At 32.9% G+C, this 20,656-nt stretch overlaps 1 protein-coding gene across 1 annotated transcript; it reads left to right on the forward strand.

The window, feature by feature from the left end:
* The first annotated feature begins 6,910 nt into the window (after positions 1–6,910).
* LOC141665967 (uncharacterized) lies at positions 6,911–7,746 on the forward strand. The gene is made up of 2 exons (XM_074471956.1): positions 6,911–7,118; positions 7,304–7,746. The coding sequence occupies exons 1-2, from the start codon at positions 6,911–6,913 to the stop codon at positions 7,744–7,746; spliced, it is 651 nt and encodes a 216-aa protein (XP_074328057.1).
* Positions 7,747–20,656: the final 12,910 nt, after the last annotated feature.

A 20,656-nucleotide genomic window follows, 5' to 3' on the forward strand; every position in this document is an offset into this window, starting at 1 on the left:
TTGGAGATTTTTTGAAAAATACATAAGTCTAAAAATATTGTCATTTTTTTAAAACTTTTGCAAAAATACTTCTTTTTCGTAAAATTACTATTTTTTAATTTATTTATTTTTTACAAAAATACGCAGTTTTGCAACTGAAATCAACTGGATGGAACCTTCAACGGGTTTTTACAACTGCATGCAACCTCAAATACAACCAAAAAAATTCGATTGAACTAGTTGGCTTATCTGTTTGATTTTGGTTGATTCCGTATTTTGCAAAAAAAATCAGAAAATAGTAAAATCGCAAAAAAACTTAGAATAATTTGTATTTTTGTTAATTTCTCTACTTTTAATATATTTATATTTATATATTATAATTATAAATTATTAATAATAATAATAAAATAATTAGTAAGAAACTGTGGGGTGATCATAGTTTAGCGGGATCAGTTGGGTAGTAAACCTAGTTTAGTAGGATAAGAAGACTATAAACTGTATTTTAGCAATTTAGTACTTTAGTTAGTGTATAACACTATTTATTTTTGAATAACCAAAATAAGGGATTACCGTTGAATCAAATTATATTCCATTACAGTTATTATATTTTAGTATAAATTCAGAAAGATTATTCAAAATACATCTACTTAAGAGCATATGCACCCATGAAGTTCATTGATTCATCAATTCATGGATTGAATTGATGGAGTTGATTACTATTTACGATGAATCCACTATTTTTGTTGATTTTTATGCACCCATAAAACTCCATCAATTAATCGGTTACTATTCATCAAGTAAAAAATTATATTTTACATCATAAATTTAAATTCATCTCCATTATTTAATGGTCACACAAATAATATCCAATAATAGATTGCTATATATTTTAGATTTTTGATAAGGTTGTGGATAAATTTAAATTTTTGATAAGATTTTCGTTGAATCACGTAATGACACGTATCTTGATCTAAATTTGTATATAGAAAAATTGTCCATAAATAATGTCATGATCTTCTGAGTATAGTATCTCAAAATTATTACATATTTTTGTTGAAATGAATGCATTAAAGATTGTTGAGTCAGAGGCAACAACACAGTCAAGAAGTGTTGTGCAAGACATGCCTGTACTGTAACAAGACTAAGTCAAATTGACAAATCTAAGTAAGTTGTATGATAATCTAAGTTTGCATTCTGTATTATATCACTTAAGTCTGTAAAAGTGTAAATAGATCAGACTGGAGTATTTTTTTGTAAACAGTCTCAATCCTAAGCATAAACTCTGGAAGAAGATCATGAAGATCATGGCTCAGGGAAAGTGTGAAGAATCTTGGACTTGAATAAATCTGTTTTTGGAAAAATATTCTAAGTCAAGAAATCTACAAGTCACAGATTAAGTGTTATAGAGAAGTCATTCGAAAACTCTAGAATGACTTATCGAGAAGTCAAGAAAAGCTTATAGAGTAGTCTCAGAGATATCGACAAGCCAAAATGAAGACATGAAGATTGGAGATATTGACAAGTCAAAATATCACTAGAGATCTCTGAGATATCGATAAGTCAAATTATCACTAGAGATCTCTGAGAAATCGACAAGTCATTTCTTCACTAGAGAACTTAGAGATATCGATAAGCCAAAATGAAGACATGAAGATTGGAGACCTCGACAAGCCTAATTCTCTTATAGAGAACTCAGAGACTTCGATAAGTCAAAACAACTATAGAATAATAAGAGATCTCGATAAGTCATTATACTTATCGAGATGTCGAGTTCTCTATATGACAAACTAAAGATCTCTTTATAAAACTCAAAGTACAAAATACAGTTCAGTTAAATATCCAGGATTATCAATCAACAAATAAATCAATCACTGATTTGAAAAGTTTACAAAAGCAGCTTGAAGAGTACAAAATCAAATGCCAAGATTAACTGACAAAGTAAAGTCACAGATATACACGATTTGCAAAGATACACTAAGCCAGAAATAGAAAGATTTAGTTATCCAAAAGTAGGGTTTAGTACATGCTATTGCATGCTGTGTAAAACCAGTGTTTACTGTTCTATAAAATAAATACTGGATGCTTTATTTTAAGTGTAACAAAATAGATCTACAAAATCTTGTAACTCTCAAGAGAGAAGCTGAGTTCTTAACATACCAAGAACCCAGAAATTTGTAGCAAAACACTAGCTTGATTTTTATATAAAATTAAGTGAGTTTTGAAAGCTTGTGTTTACTATCTTTAGTTCAGTTAACATAATATTGTTACATTTCTTGTTTGCTTTATTCACCAAGTCTAAGTAAATTAAAAATCCATTAAAATTGTCTAAAACACATTCACCCCCCTCTGTGTTGTATTCATTATCCAACAAGAAGAGTCTGAAATCATGAATACCATGGCCATTAAAGCGGCAATGGTGATGGAGTTCATCGACACTTCAGATGAGCCACAAGTGTAACGACCGAGAAATTACGTTTGTATTATATTCTAATAAATATAATTATGTGTATTATTATGTGATTAAGTGTGTTGAGTCATAAAACCCTAACTGCTAGGTACTACGTGTTGTCTGTTTTGATCGGAATGTGTTTCGGGTATTTATTGAGTATTTTATTATAAGTTATAGGTTTTATATCAAAATCCGTACAGCTCAAACAATGTTTTAAAAGCCCGTATTTCAAACAAAATCATTGGCCCTATTTTGACAAGTATGGCCTATACCACATCGACATTCTGAACATCTAAACGTTTTATAAATTTACTTCTTTCACGAAAAATGACTTTTTCGGACACCTTCGGGAGTCAAAAACCCCACAAAAATCACATTTTTATTTTTATATAATCATGAAATTATCAAATATCATTTTTCTTTTCATTTTTGTAATATTCATAATTATTGGGAATTTTTGACATTTATTTTGTATTTATTTGATATTTAAAAATTCATTATTAATACCCAAAAATTATAAAAATTGGGGTCAAATATTTTTATTAGATGTGTAATTAGCCCCTTAATTTTATCTAGGGATATTATTTTCATAAATATAAATAGCTGATTTATTGATAATTAATTTGTTAATTAATCATAAAAAAAATCAGAAAATTCAGGAAAATTCCCAATTCTCTGAAATTAGGGTTTGGAGTTCTTGGAATCAAATCAGATTTTGAAGTTGATTATGTTAACCAAATCGAACATGTAAGTATCCGTTGTGAAGCTCTTTTGATTTTATATTAAATTTTGTTATCAATTGTATCTTTAGTTTAATTGATTTTGATTCGAAATTTCGGGTTTATTTCTTCGAATTCGGGTTTGATGATTTGATAGTTGTTGAATGATTCTGTTGTTAGAGGATTGTAGATCGTTGAATCCTCATTCGAATGGTACCGGTTTTGTGTCCGTTGGGTTCCGTTTTACCGTCGCCGGAAACGCCGCCGCCGCCTTTCGCGAGGTTCCTGACGTCGGGGACGATGGAGGAAGGAGGAGAAAGACAGGGAAAATCGATGGGCTTGATTGTTGAACGAAACGAGACTGAAAAAAACCGTGTTTTCGTTGTGGTTGTTCGTCGTTTTTACTCGTCAGAAAACGCCGCCGGTGCCGGGTTCTGGCAGCCGGCCGACTTGTTCTTCATCAACCCGGAGTTGACCCGGTTTCGACCTGGGAAACGACCCGATTTCGACCCGGGAAACGACCCGGGTTTGATCCTGAAAACCCAGAAATCAATTCCTTGTTTATGTTTTTGATTTATTAATTATTTATTTATATTTTAGTAAATCAAAATCAGTTTTATAAATTGTATAAATCTATTAAAAATTAGTTTTAAATTCTGAAAAATATTATAATTAATTTCTAAATTATTTTATTAATTTAGAAATTCAAAATTGATTATTTATTTATTTATTATTTAATAATTAAGTAATAAATGAGGTTAAAAATATATCGAATGATATGAATAATAATTCGATAATTAGTCGAATAATGTGAATAACTCGTAGTTGTACGAGTAATTAATCGATAAGTTGGATTATTATTCGAGCGATAGTTTATTTCTTCGAAGAATGTCGTAATAGTTATTTGTATCGAATAATTATTCGTAAATAGTCGATTAAATCATATAATTGGTAATAAATTGTAATAAGTTCTAATTAATTCTAATAATTAAGGATTAATTATTTTAAAATATAGTAAATACTAAATAATTATTAAAAATATAATTAAGGTTTAATTAATTGTGATTAATTAATTATAATTGATTTATAATTAATTAAATCTTGTTTATTGCATAGTAATTAAACCATTAGTCCGATTCGAGTAAAACAAAGACCCTTAGACTCAGAAAAATGAAACGAATCCATTAAAAATAATTATAAATAATAATTTCTTTCAGAAGCGAGTTTTCTTGTAGTAGTTAATTGGTTATAGGCCCTAATAGGGGTCAAATCGAGTCCAATAAATCTCGAAAAATTGTAAATCGGACCAGATAGTATTTGTTAACGTAAGTATAGACCTAGTATCGATTCTAAGAATAATTATAAGTCTAAAATCAATTATGTGCTTTATGTGTTATGTGATTTACGTGATTATGTGAACTTTATGTGTTATATCATATACGTGAGTCTGATAGAATCGTATGGGTAGATGATTAGGGCTACATGGTATCAATTCGAGATACGCGTATGAAGTAAGTTATCTAAACGAATGTCTTTCCATGATAGATTCAATACCACCAAGGCGAATCAAGCCAGAGGCAGAAGACATTGAATCATACGAGGTAAAGTGCACACCAAGCAAGTTTTCCTCTATTCTAAGATCTGAATAGTGAAATATACCCCACTTTCCATACCAATTACACTTTGATAATTCTTGTTCACATATACTGATACACAATAATTAGTTCTTGTTCTATTTAATTTTGATTCTTGATTTCTCCCAATTTATTGAATCCTCTATTCATATTCCAATGTTGATACCCTTACTTATATATACTCTGATATATCTTGATGTTGGGATACATCACAAGCATACCGATTGTTCCGGATGCTAAGCTATGGACCAGATGGTTACGATACGAGCCGGGTATTAACCGGACCCTTGATTATGAGGCCATAGTTACCTGGGTACCCCTTATGTTGGTTGGGTCTATGCAATTGGGTATAGATCCGCACACCGGAATAATCGGTATGCTTGTGATGTATCGCAATATCAGGATATATCAGAGTATTTATAAGTAAGGGTATCAACATTGGAATATGAATAGAGAATTCAATAAATTGGGAGAAATCAAGAATCGAAATAATATAGACCAGGAACTAATAACTGTGTATCCGTATATATGAACAAGAATTATTAAAGTGTAATTGGTATGGAAAGTGGGGTATATTTCACTATTCTGATCTTAGAATAGGGGAAAAACTTGCCTGGCGTGCACTTCACCTCGTATGATTCACTGCCTTCTGCCTCTGGCTTGAATCACCTTGGTGGTATTGAATCTATCATGGAAAGACATTCGTTTAGATAACTTACTTCATACGCGTATCTCGAATTGATACCACGTAGCCCTAATCATCTACCCATATGATTCTATCAGATTCGCGTATATGATATAACAGATAAAGTTCACATAATCACATAAAGCACATAACACATAAAGCACATAATTGATTTTAGACTTATAATTATTCTTAGAATCGATACTAGGCTTATACTTATGCTAACAAACACTATCTGGTTCGATTTACAATTCTTCGGGATTTATTGGACTCAATTTGACCCCTATTAGGGCCTATAACCAATTAACTACTACAAGACAACTCACTTCTGAAAGAAATTATGATTTATAATTATTTTTAATGGATTCGTTTCATTTTTCTGAGTCTAAGGGTCTTCGTTTTACTCGAATCGGACTAACGGTTTAATTACTATGCAATAAACAAGATTTAATTAATTATAAATCAATTATAATTAGTTAATCACAATTAATTAAACCTTATTATATTTTTAAATAAATATTTAGTATTTATTGTATTTAAAATATTTAATCCTTAATTATTAGAATTAATTACAACTTATTACAATATTGGTTCTTGTTTCGAGTCTCGTTCATTTGGCACTCGCCAACAATGGCATTTATTATTCTTTACAGAAACAGATGGTTGTTCAAACCAGAAGATTACCGGTTCATTTATTTTTCTCTCTTTACACTATATATATATATTGTTGCAGGCTTGTTGAGCAATTTTGGCTCACCCCCTTTTATTGTTATTCACATTATTTTTCAGTTAGAGTAGAGAATGAAACCCATCAGAACCCGAGTAGTCAATAAGCGAGTCAAGCAGCGGGACGCTCTTATACCAAGGGTGTTTGTCCCTATCCCAGAAGAGAGCTTTGAGTTTCCAGATCAGGTGTAGCAGGATAAGTAATAGTGGTAATTTGAAATATAGATGTTTAGTTTAAAATGTGAATAGAATAATGTTTTGTAATAAAGAAAGTTCTTGAGACAGATTGTTTAAATTGGTTTGTAATAAAGTTGGTTTTTCGTTCTTATTTTCAATCCTTAACCTTGAATAGATCCTGAGTAGTAGTAGTTCGGGGTAATTATTTTATTTATATCTTGCTTGCACGGGTTTAGTGAGTAGTTAGTGTTAATCATGCCCCAAATCTATACCCCGAATTTGGAGGGTGTGATAACAAGTACGCGGCTCACGGCTTGGAAAATCTCCCAAACATCATAGACAAAGGCTATCGAGAGGAAAAAATCTCATGAAAGATTACTTCGTTGATCGTCCAATATTCAGTGAAGACGACATCCGTCGAAGGTATAGAATGCGACCCCATGTTTTCAATCGCATCATGACAGCTCTTTGTACTCAAGATTCCTACTGACATCAGAAAGCAGATGCAATTGGATTATTGGGGTTTCTACCCCAACAAAAAATGATTGTTGTATTACGAATGCTAGTTTACGATGCAACAGCTGATCAATGTGCTAAAATATGTAGAATGGGAGAATCAACTACACTTGAGTGCATGAAAAAGTTTTGTCAGCAAGTGGAAGGACTCTTTAGTGAAGAGTACCTTCGTGCTCCAACACCTGTAGATTTAAGAAGGCTTCTAGCAAGAGGTGAACATAGAGGATTTCCAGGTATGATTGGAAGTATCGATTGTATGCACTGGAAGTGGAAAAATTGTTCAAGTGGGTGGGGTGAAGCTTATAGTGGTCGTAAAGGACGTCCGATTATCATTCTGGAGGTCGTCGCTTCCTATGACACTTGGGCGTGGCACGTTTTTTCGGTGTGCCTGGAGCTCAAAATGATATTAACTTTCTAGGTCAGTCTCCCGTATTTGATAAAGTTATCACAGGAAATAGCCCAACAGTGGTGTTTCACGTTAATGGCAAAAGATACAATAATGCTTATTATCTTGTTGATGGGATTTATTCTAGGTATTCAACATTTGTAAAAACTATATCAAATCCTTCCACTCAATCACACAAATTGTTTGTTAAGAAACATGAAGCATGTCGTAAAGATTTTGAGTGGTGTTTTGGTATCTTGCAATATCGATGGGCAATTCTTCGCCACGGTTCTCAGATGCACAAGCGTTTTACACTTAGAAGTATCATGATGACTTGCATCATATTGCATAACATGATAGTTGAGGATGAATTTGTGGAGTCGGTAGAAGAAGATCTAATGAATCCATCAGCATCACATATTTATGATGGGCCGGTAGATTGTAATGGAGTTAGAATTTCTTTCGCACAAGTATAAAGTGATGGAAGAAATCAACGAGCATTTTGGGATCATATTGAAAACTTGGAATCAGCTTATGTCATACAATACTCCAAAATGACTTGGTAGAGCACACTTGGGTAATAGAAGCCAATGAATAGTTATAGATGTCAAATTATTATCTCTTTAAATGTACGGCTTGATAATTTGAAAGCATAAACCACGATTTGAATAAATATTTTTATTGAATTTAAAAGCATTGGACATAATTAAATTGAAAAACATATAACATAGTTGGATGAAAAAAGTAAATAAAAGTGGTTACTTTTTGTGGGGTCCATTGATTGATGGACATGAGAAACTCCATTGAAAATCCATGGATTAATTGATGAATTGAGGGAGGAGGAGTAATTGATGGAGTTAAAAAATAAGGGGTGCATACTAGTTTATCAAAAAAAATGGAAAGAGCCCATGAATCAACTATTTTTTTCATGGTTGCATATGCTCTAAGAGTATATTGCTTGAAGGATTTTTCAAGCCGAAACTACAACAAGGTCCCTTCCTTTTTCAAATAATTACACTCAATTGCCATTACTTCATTAGTCAAATACGTATAATACATGTAAAAACGTAGTAATATAGTACAATAAACTAATATTTAACTATATTATACATAATTCAGTACTGATCAAGTGAAACTGTTGGTGTTAAGCTTCTTTGAAAAGCTAACATATTTTCCCAAATACTATATTTCAGTTTCAGTTTTGAATTCAAATTTCAAAGTCACTTTTTCTTTCTTTTTCTTTTATATAATCAAACTCAATTTTATTTTTAACTTTCTCATTTATTTCTCTTTTATTTATAGGGCTGATTGTGAAGATTGAAGATAAATTTCTGATGCTATTACTCATTTCTAGGTTTTTAATTTTTTTCTTTATACCGCTCATCGATTGATAATAATACTAACAACCAATTTGATGTTTGTGTTATTTAGTGTTTCAGATCGACAAGGGTAAAAGATTTGTTCGTATTAGGTACAATATTTTAATTTTTGAAATTTATTGAGACATTTTTCTTGTACTTGAATTTTTTATATAGCCTAAGTCTTTGATTTAGTTCTGAGAGAACTTCTAATTTTCTTTTTTCTTTTCAAGCAATTTTTGATGGTTGGTTTTGTAAGTTTTAATTTGTGAAAGAATTTCAAAATTATATTCTTTTGTTTAAATATTGGATGTTATTAGAAAAATAAGGCTTCTCTTCAAACAAGATGTTTTATGTATATATGTGAGAAACTTCGGAAACTTACTGGTAGTTACAGTCTTCCTATTGTCACTGTCTGAGGCCCATGCTTTAGTATCTTGACATGCCATCTTGAAATTGAAGCATCTACAAAAATAATTTGGTAATTCATGTCAATTATAATTAACCGTTATTATAAATTTTCTCATTAAAATATAATGTGATTTCTCTTGATAATTTCAGAAGTTTTGACTGCGGTTTTAACATATATTAGAGTCACATATCCAAAATTTTATTAAAGTATCAAAGATTTCATTGTGCAATCAGTAAATTAAAAATATTAATATATTTTGGTGACTGCACACTTTTTGTGTTGGTAAAATGGACACTTATAATTATAGGAAATGGAGTGGTATTACTCATCACTGTCACTTCATATTGTTTTTGACTAATATGATCAAATAGGTAGTTGTCGTTGAATGGTAAGCGATCAACTTCTTTAGATTTTTCAACAGATAAATCACAAGTATGCCGGATGGTCAAGTGCCAAAGTCAATTACCAATGGATTTCACTTGCACAACTGTGTAGAAGAGGCACATAGATTATATATCTTCAATATTACGGCATTTCTATAAATTTCATTAATAGTTAAATTTCTTACTATTTCTATTTGTCCAAGTTATATCATGTTTGTACATATAATGGTTATTCTCTGTAACAATTAGAATTTCAGTGCCTAAATTTAATGTAAGAAAATCATTGCAAAATATAATTTATGATATACAAATTTTCCTCGAAAATATATATGCTATGCTCAATATCTTTGCATGTGGTGCTAATGGGGGAATAAAGGCTCAAATGAATAAATTTAAAATATTAAGAATATATACATGGCACGATAATATACTATACATAACAATTTACTCATAAAAGTCAGAACCCTATACCCACATAATAGTAGATATCAACAACAAGAGGTGTTAATAACTTCAACTAATGGTGAAAATGAAGATGCATAAGAATATGATATGAAAGTTATATAATTATTAATAGTGTTGTGATATAAACTCTAATCTCGGAGTCTTTCCAAGATGGAGTTCAAAATTTAAGCTATGGAAATAAGATTAAAACCAAGCTTTTTGAATAACTGAGATCCAACTATTCTTGCTATTTCATCATGTTATTGCATCATAATTATATATTTAAATGGAGTATAACAACACTGGTGGTAAATTCTGGGATTTTTTTTATAGATTTATGCACACAATTTTATATACTATTAATTTTTATCAGTGAGCTTTATCTTTGGTGATGATAATTTTATGTGTCCGTGATTCTTTTTAATTAATATGATTATGTGTTCAAGTCGTAAAGACTAATCTGTGGATTAGATCCTCAGTTCGACTCTCCTGGGATTTATTAGAACGTATGCTAATTTGTAATGCATATAAGCCTAATATAAGCTTAATTATTCAAAATAATATGATTATAGGTCATCAGAGCTGATAGTTTTAAAAGTTTAATAGATTGATAACAATTTTTCAGTATATAACAATTTAATAGTAATTGCATCGTTTAAAAAAATGATTGAGAGATTCTTTATAATTCAAGAACAAAGATTGCCATCAGGTAGATATAAGCTCAAATTATGTCATAAAAGTTCAAATCCAAGTAGCCAATATCAAAATATTATATAAAATCTGGCAGAAGAGAAAAAAAATCCTCAATCCTACACATATGGCTGTGTGTTTATAAATGAACTTGAAACATTGTTGTCTTTTATTTTTGGTAGTAGTAGTTGATCTATCGGAGATTCTAATGCCCCAAATCCAGGCTCAGGAATCTGGGTCGCACATAATCATTCAATCATGTGTAACCTGTAATAACTCTATATCACAGACCCCCAATCTCAAACTAGACCTGACAATTCGTGTCGTGTCGTGTACTTTCATTTTTCGTGTACCAACATGTTGATCCATGAACGAAATGAAAATATTTTGTGTACCCAAGTTATGAAACAAAACACGAAACGAACATTTTATGTTGACACGAAACGAAATGAAATGAAAAGTACACGAACTGTTTCGTGTACTTTTCGTGTTACTACACGAAAATGAAACGAAAATAAAATGATACACGAAATAGTACACAAAAATAAAAAAAATAGCCCGCCAACTAATTAAAGTTAATGTTTACATCAGAATGAACCATAAAAATGGATTAAATCTCTAGAAATCCATAGGAACTGTAATGGCTATTAATCTCAGCATACATAAAATATTAAAATGCTTAAAAAGTCATTAAAGTCTAAACTATACAGACTCTCAAATGGCAGAATACATTACAAAACACAACTGATATTTTTAAAAGGTTAAAGCCAGGAACTTCATTCAGTGATTCAGGACCAGGAGTGAGGCTGCTATACCATTGTGCAATGCCCTCGGGGATATTTTTATAGCTTGTTCTCACAACCACGTCAATACTATGAATGACATTCCTGCATAATTTTACAGAATTTACGGAGCTGCTGGTCTAGGATATGCTGGTATACATGTAAACAAAATGAAGAATACTAGTAAACACAGTGAAAAATACCTTATGTGGCAGGGCCTAAATCATCCTTAATTGACAAGTTTAAAATATCTTGAGTAAGCTCTTCCAAAGAATAATTGGGAAGAACTGAAAAAAGAAAATTGCAAAATAAGTATTTAGATAAAAGTTCTATTATAAATATGTATAAAACGAAATATACCACATGTTTTATTACCTTCTTTTTTATTAAATCTCCAATCTCGTGTGCAAATCAAGCTTGCAACAACAACATGTGCTAAACAACTTCGACATTGGTCCAATATTCTTCCATCGGTACTAAACGCTGATTCAGAGGCAACGATTGATGTTAGATCACACAACACTATAGAAGGGGGTTGAATATAGTGTTTATACAATCAAATCGATTTATCAACACAAGTATGTAACATTAATCAAGTATATTCAATATAATAAACTCTGTTACAATAGAACAATTATTCTCTCTTAGTGATGAACAATATCACTAAGAGCTGCTAGGGTTACAATTTATAATATTCTCGATAATGATAACACATATAGTGTAAACCCTAAGTTGTGTTTATATAGTACACAGTTACACGATATCTTCTAAGTGATATGGAATATAATTTTGTCTCCTAAAATATATCAATCAGATATTAACTTCTACAAGTCTTTTAGTCCTCTAACTCTTCTTGCATATCTTTCTTTGTTTTAGTCCAGATCCTCTCCTGTAAATCAGCCGCATTCCTTATCTGAAGTACCCTGCACTTAAGTCCTGATATAAATCCTGACGACCTTAAGTTCTGATATTAAGTTCTGACTTCAGTAAGTTCGGATTTCCAGTAAGTCCTGATAAGTCCTGGTTTAAGTTCTGAAACTAAACACAACAGTTTAGAAATGACATCACAAATATATCTAACAATCTCCCCCAACTTGTAAATTATGAAAAATATACAAGTTAATAGATTTGATGATGTCAAAAACATTTAATACAAATGCAATTAGAGTTTATTTAGACAATTAACTACAACTTACAGTACATGTCGCTTTACCAATATCACTGGATCAATCCGAATCCAAAGTGATTCTTTGTAAAGTCATTTACCAGCTTGTCTTCAGCTTTTCTCAGAACTTCAACTAACTGTTCTTTGAATTGCATCAGTTCTTCATCTTTACTGTTACCAATTTGATAAATTGTTGTTCTGAGTGCTGGAATAGATGTTCTTTCAAGACCATCTCCAAGTATGATAACTCTAGGATATGAAGAGTCTTCATTGTAACATAAGCATTTTCCCTTCAGAATAACTTCCACTTTAGCAGAGTTCTTCCTTATTGGAATTTCTCTTCCATCATCTTCAGTAATCATTTGAGTGTATTGAGAAGCCTTTGTACCAGAGATTCTGAGAATATCTCTTTTAACCTTCAAAATATATTCTGACCATCTTCTTGTAACATCAGATTTTACTTCCAGAAGATAGTGAATATGTTGAAACTCTTTGACAGACTTCTTTAGTACATCAGTATCAGCTAGTCTGTAAGTTCTTCCATCATTGAGAAATAAAACCAATTTCTCTTTTAGATCATCTTTATCATGAGCATCCATCACAATTTGAGCAGATAACACTTTGTCAAGGTGATTTTGTTTGATTTATTCATATGGTTTGTCTGTCAACATGAAAGGATCTCTAAGAGTAACTTCTACTCCTATTTGTAACTTTTCTTCATTAGAACCCAATCCAGCTCTATCTCTAGCTTGCTTGGCTCTTAACCCAAACATTGCAAGTTGATTAATCATTAGATTGGACTTTGGTTCCACCTGAGTAGCTTTCTTCCATAACAGCTTCTTCTTGTCAGCAATTGTCATCTTGTTCAAATTAACATGAGCATTGTCAGAGGTTGATGTCTTGATGACTTGATCAGGATTTGCTATCTCATTACCTTCTTGAACAGATAGCTTCTCAGAATTTGATAAACTCTGAGCTTCCAGAGTTTGAGATGTTTGAGCATTATCCAGTAGTTAACTCTGTTTCTTCCAATTTCTTCTTTCTCTTTAAAGATTCAACTTCTTCTTCTATCAGAGTATCATCATCATGTATTGTAGCTTGATAGACGGGATCTATTAGAACTGAAGAAATTTTCTTCTTCTGAATATTTGTTGGTTCATCAACCTTTTCTTTCCCTTTAGCTTTGGGATCAATCTCAATTTGTGATCTTGCCTTGGGCTTTGAAGCCTCATAAATTGACTTCTCCTTGATCACAATGCCTTTTTTCCTTAGGCCTTGGAGGTTTCTTTGCATCAGAAGCTTTAGACTTAAGATTTGTCTTCTCAGCTGCAAATCTAGCTTCCTCCTTGAGAGTCTCTAAATCCATTCCAGGATTATGCTTGAGAAATAATCTTCTAGCAATCTCTTCATCAAGTGTCTAAATCTTGGGATCTTTATAATAGACTGTAGTCTCCCTTCCCTTGAGCTTCAGAGTTTGTAAAAACTTTTGAGAGTCTTGACTTTCATCTTGAATAAGAAGATCAGAACTTGATATCAGACTTTGATCATCAGAACTTGCTTTCAGAACTTGAGCATTCACATCATCAGAACTTGAAATCTTCTGTGTGTTAGATTTTAATCGCAGCGGAGGCATGGTAAAATACTTTTACACATATAAAATCCAAATAAAAGCATATAAATCATGATTAAAACATATGAATCGATTACTAACCTTTAATAGCGATCCAAAAGCAACGATCGGAGATCCTTAGCAGCTGCTCCTCAAACGTGAAGCACTCCACCGGTATCCACCAAGAAAACGATGCTAAGGAGGAGGAGGTGGGGAGAATTAGGTTTTATAAAATTTTGGGGTTAGAATAAAAATAGGATTTATAATAGTATATTTATAGGCAAAATTTTCAGCTGAAACTTTCCATAAATATTATTATTATTATCCCATTTATTATTCTCATTAATAATTAAAATACCTTTTAATTATTAATCCTTTTTCTAAACACTTTAGAAATAATTCTCTCTCTTGATTTAATTTCCAAAAAATTAAATCCTTAATTAATAATATTAAGAACTTTTCTTAATTAATTTATAATCAATTAAATCTCATTTAATCAATTATTAAATTTGCCAATTAATTATTTATTTCACAAATAAATAATTATTAGCCATTATTAATTAATTCCCCCACCAGTAAATCATTCTCTTTTTATGGTGTGACCCTGTAGGTTCAATATTAAGCCGGTAGTAGAAATAAATAATAATAAAACTATTTTATCATTATTTATATAAATTCTCTAATTTATTAAATATGATTAATTAATTAATCACATTTATTCTACATCGTGAGGGATACTTCTCAGCATATCGCGACTATCCGGATAATATGAATTCACTGCTTAGAATACCAAGAACCTATTCAGTGAATAGTTACCGTACAATAAACTCCTTCTACCCTACAATGTACTGATTAAATACAAGGCATGGATCTTGTGTCAAGCCTATCTAATTTAATCACTTGCTTACCATTTACTATGCTTAGTTCTATGCAAATTAGAAACTCCTTTCTAATTTCATTCACTCTGGCCAGAGATTCCTGAACTAGCATAAGTGGATCAGCCTTGAACATTCGCTTCCTTCACTGAAAGGGGTAGATCCTTTATTAATCATACACTATCTTCGTGTACAAATTCCTATACCCAGTAGAGCCCTAATAATTGTCCCTGGAGACTAAGAACTAAACCAAAGCATAGTTCAGTGTACACAAGATGACTATGATGACCTCAAGTCTAAGGATACTTGTACAACTATCACTATGTGAACAACTGCTGACACGTGAGTGAACTCCATCAGTTGTTCAGCTGGGCGAGTCATGTTCAGTGAACTTATTCTATAATAAGCACCTATATACTAGCTATAGTGTCACCACACAAATGTCTATGAGAACAGACATCCTTCATAATGAAGCAAGCATAGTATGTACCGATCTTTGCGGATTATTAATTACCAGTTAGTAATCCTATGACCAGGAACTATTTAAGTTTAGAGTTATCATCTTTTAGGTCTCACTATTATGATCTCATCATAATCCATAAAAAGCTTTACTCTAAACTATGGTATATCTTATTTAAACACTTAAATAGATAAAGCCCGTAATAAAAACAAAACAAGTCTTTTATTAATATCAATGAAATCAAAACAGATTACACAGGAAGTTATTCCTAAATCCTAATACATGATTGGACTTAGGACATATTCCTTTCAATCTCCCACTTGTACTAAAGCCAATCACTCTGGTATCTAATACCCATCTAGTCTTTATGACGATCAAAGTGACTTTCATAAAGTAGTTTTGTGAATGGGTCTGCTATGTTGTTATGTGTCTCAAATCTATTTCAATACAAAACAAGAAATGTGATCGCGCTCCCACTAACCCTTTTGTAGACACATGGTTCATCTACGTTTTTCATAAAACCAAACTCTTTGATTGTCTCATCAAAACGGATGTTCCATCTACGAGAAGCTTGCTTTAATCATTTCTCTTGGAAAGAAAACCATCTGGCTAATTGCCAGATCTCATAGTCGTAGTAAGCAGCAATCGCAAGCAAAATCTGAACTGATTTTAACAGGGCTACAGGTAAAAGGTTTCATCAAAGTCAATTCATTGCCTTTGTTTGAATCCTTTTCCCAAAAGCTTGGCCTTAAAGGTCTCCACCTGGCCATCTGCTCTAATCATTCTTTTGTATCCCGTATACATAGATTTCATTCCGGATTTCATGGCACTATGCCATTTCTCTGAGTCAACACTACTCATAGCCTCATTATAGGTCACATGGTCGTCATCATCAATGATCGACAACTCATTGTCATTCTCAATGACAAGGCCATATTACCTCTCAGGTTGGCGAGACACTCTCCCTGACCTACGAATGGGCTGTTCCACAGAAGGTTGTTCAGTCAGAACAGGTGTTTTCATATGATCCGTAGTAGTTTGTGCTTCTTGAACTTCATCAAGTTCAAATTTTGCTCCCACTATTTCCTTCAAGGATAAACTCCTTTTCCAAGAAGGTAGCATGTCTGGAGACAAACACCCGATGATCGGTGTAAAAGTAATACCCTAAAGTCTCTTTAGGACATCCCACAAAACTACATTTTACGGATCGATATTCCAGCTTATCTGGGTCAACTTACTTGACATAAGCTGGACATCCCCAAATCTTAACGTGTTTAAGACTCGGTTTCCTTTCTTTCCATATCTCATATGAAGTTTGAGGAACAGATTTGGAAGGCACCTTATTCAGTAAATATGCTGAGGTTTCCAATGCGTAATCCCATAGGAATACTGGAAGATTTGCATAGCTCATTATGGACCGAACTATGTCTAACAAAGTTCGATTTCTCCTTTCAGATACCAATCTGGAGGCGTCCACTGGGAGACTAGACCATTTACTTTGAGATAATCCAGAAACTCTCCATTCAAGTATTCACCACCTCGATCTAATCAAAGAATTATAATACTATGTTTGGTTTGTTTCTCCACTTCATACTTATACTCTTTGAACTTTTCAAAGGCTTCAGACTTGTGTTTCATCAAACACATATCCGAATCTAGATCTATTATCCATGAAGGTAATGAAGTATGAAAATCCACCCATGGCTTGCGTAGACATTGGTCCATATACATCTGTGTATACCATTCCTAGCAAATTTGCAGCCCTCTCTCCATGTCTACTAAATGGAGACTGCAGTGCCACAATGAAGTGAGATTTTTATCATCCCTTTTCTTTTATTAGTTTGTTCAATCTGAAGTAAATTATGTCATATTTATACAGACCATTATTTAAAGTACCACGTCCATAAAGAATATTATCTCTAAGAATAGAACATTCATTATTCTCAATAATAAATGAAAATCCAGCCAAGTCTAACATGGGAATAGAAATAATATTCCTCACAATCGAGGGAACAAAATAACAATTATTTAAAACAATAGTCTTGCCCGTAGGCATATGTAAATGAAATGATTCTACATCTTTAGCAGCAACTCTTGCTCCATTTCCCATCAGTAGAATCACCTCCTCTTCCTCAAGAGTCCTACTTCTCCTTAGTCCCTGCAACAAATTGCAGATATGAGAACCACAGGCGGTATCTAATACCCAAGTAGAAATTTGATTTAATGACATATTCACTTCTATCATGAACATACCTGAATCAGAAGCGGTAGTCTCACTACCCTTCATCTTTTTCAATTCTGCAAGGTAAACCTTGCAGTTCCTCTTCCAGTGCCCCACCTTGTTACAGTGAAAGCAAACAACTTTGCTCTTGGGGTCTTCAGCTTTTGGTGGAACCGGCGTTTTCTCACCTACTTTCTTCTTCTTGGAAGGGTTCCTCTTCCTTTTCTTAGGATTGGAACCTTCACCAATTAGAAGAACAGAACTCTTCTTAGGGGGAAAATTCGATTCCGCAGTCTTCAACATGTTGTGGAGTTCAGGCAGGCTGACATCCAACTTATTCATGTGAAAGTTCACAACAAACTGCGAGAACGAACTCGGAAGCGATTGCAAGACCAGGTCTTGGCTCAGCTCCCCATCCATGGCAAAACCAAGTTGTCCAAGATGTTCAATCAAATTGATCATCTTAAGTACACGGTCATTCACAGATGATCCCTCAGACATCCTACAACTGAACAACTCCTTCGATATCTCATATCGAGCTGTCCTCCCCGCCACATCATACAACTCTTGTAGATGCATGAGGATAGTGTGAGCATCCATATGCTCATGTTGCTTCTGTAGCTCAATGTTCATAGAAGCTAGCATGATGCATTGAGCAACATTTGCATCATCTACCCACTTACGATACACAACATGTTCATCATTATGTGCATCACTAGCAGGTTCAGTAGGCTTAGGTGAGTCAATCACGTATTCCAGCTTCTCAATCCTGAGAACAATTCTCAAGTTTCGAAGCCAGTCAGCATAATTAGGACCAGTCAACTTGTGAGCATCTAGTATGCTCCTGAGTGATAGTGTAGAAGACTTAATGTATATTGTAAATCTGTAAATGATAAACACATAACAACACTTAGCAAATATTCAATTTTATTTTAAAACACTATATGAATCGGGTCTTCATTCATAAGTGGCTCCCACTAGTTTACCTAATTTATTCAACCCCCTACATGAAAAATTAAGCATTCATAATGCTAGTGGGATTAGGGATCCTACATTCTATTACACAACCCTGGCTGTAGCACGAACCGCCATATAATGTTCAATAGGCAGACAACTCTTGTCAATTACATCTTATGTTATTCCCTAATCAAACTTTAGCCTCTTGAATAATTGAGTCTCGGCTGTGGCACGACAAACTCAATATTCTAAGTCAAGTCTAACCCAACATTCCGTACAGTTGAATCAGTCCCCAAAGGCCCACGGCTGTGGCAAGTACCGACCTTTAGATTCTTATTCAATGTACACATCTCTATGTAATAGACAAGTATTTCTTATTTCGAAATCAAAGCCCTCGGCTGTAGCACGAACCGACAATGATTCAAAAATAAGAACTACTTTTCTATCATGTTGGAAGGCTATGACCGACACAAGCCCGTTGTGTCATTGACCAATTACTACTTGATATTATTTAATTTTAGATGGATTATATTACATTACAATCATAATCATATTATAAAGAGATTCTTCCTTTTAAATTAAATATTTCAAATCAATAATCAATAATCAGATGATTCCCAGATCGGGTGGAGCATTGTCAAGAGGCGTCACTTAATAACCCTTTCTTACAGATAGAAATTTGTTGTTGACAGAATCATCCTTTCTCTCATATCGAAAATTCATATTCAATTACGTGTTTCATAAACACAAGAATCTCATGATTGTATTCATAATATTATTCTTAAGGTTATGAAACAATTTCACTATACTAGGTTGTCTAACAAACGCCTTATGTTCATTTAAGTTCACCTAAATCTATCATCGCATGATAAACTAAGCATATATCACATATATCAACATGAATAAACATCAAGGTAGGCATGTTACATCATCTAGCATACTGGTCTAAGCATTATACATCTCTATGTATCACATGAAGCATTTAAAAGCAATTAAAACAGTCAAAAATAGCTTAAAAACACTTCTGTTAGCTATAAACAGTTCGAAACAATTTCATAAAATATCATATAATATACCATTAGAAGCGTCTCGAAAAGTCGAATCCAAAGGCACCAAAATCACCCAATTCTGAGCTCCCACGCGCCCTCACGCACCAAAAGAAGCTTCCCCACGCGCCCCCACGCGCACACGCGCGTCACGCGCCTAACCCCCTATGCTGACGTCATCTGATGACGTCAGCACGACATCATCAACGCGTGTCTACCACGCGCCGCGTGTGGCACGCCAGCGCGTGAGCCCCACGCGCGGTCCTCCGTCCGGTTTTTAGTCAATCGCCGTTTTTTTTTCTTTCTTGGTCACCGTGCCGCCGTACTGTACTCTGTCTTCCGTTCCACCGCCTCAAACCAGCAGTCAACAGCCAACAGCCAACAGTTGTATATTTACAGCCATATATATATATATATACAACATAATATACATATATATATACTTATTTAATTACGAATTTTAATTGCAACAACTTCAAAAATTCATAATAAAAAATTTATACATCATAAAATTATGAAAAAAATACCCAGACGATCTACAACACTTGTAGAACCCAGATCAACATTCAAAATTATTATGAGAAACAATTTCTCATCAGACAAAACTAATCCATAATATAACTTGTAAAAATCATAATTAATTCATACAAGCACATAAAATTCTGAAATTTTTACCACAGATCTATATGCATACAACCTAAGCTCTGATACCATTGTTGGATTTTATTCGCAGCGGAGGCATGGTAAAACACTTTTACACATATAAATTCCAAATAAAAGCATATAAATCGTGATTAAAACATATGAATCGATTACTAACCTTTAATAGCGATCCAAAAGCAACAATCGGAGATCCTTAGCAGCTGCTCCTCAAACGTGAAGCACTCCACCGGTATCCACCAAGAAAATGATGCTAAGGAGGAGGAGGAGGTGGAGAGAATTAGGTTTTATAAAATTTTGGGGTTAGAATAAAAATAGGGTTTA

Source organism: Apium graveolens, chromosome 6 (genome assembly GCF_009905375.1).
Source record: "Apium graveolens cultivar Ventura chromosome 6, ASM990537v1, whole genome shotgun sequence".
NCBI lineage: Eukaryota > Viridiplantae > Streptophyta > Magnoliopsida > Apiales > Apiaceae > Apium > Apium graveolens.

Coding starts and splice junctions, on each gene's coding strand:
- LOC141665967 (XM_074471956.1), top strand. CDS start 6,911: ATGATTGTTGTATTACGAATGCTAGTTTACGATGCAACAGCTGATCAA. Junction 7,119..7,303: donor TGAACATAGAGGATTTCCAG/GTATGATTGGAA, acceptor TTAACTTTCTAG/GTCAGTCTCCCGTATTTGAT.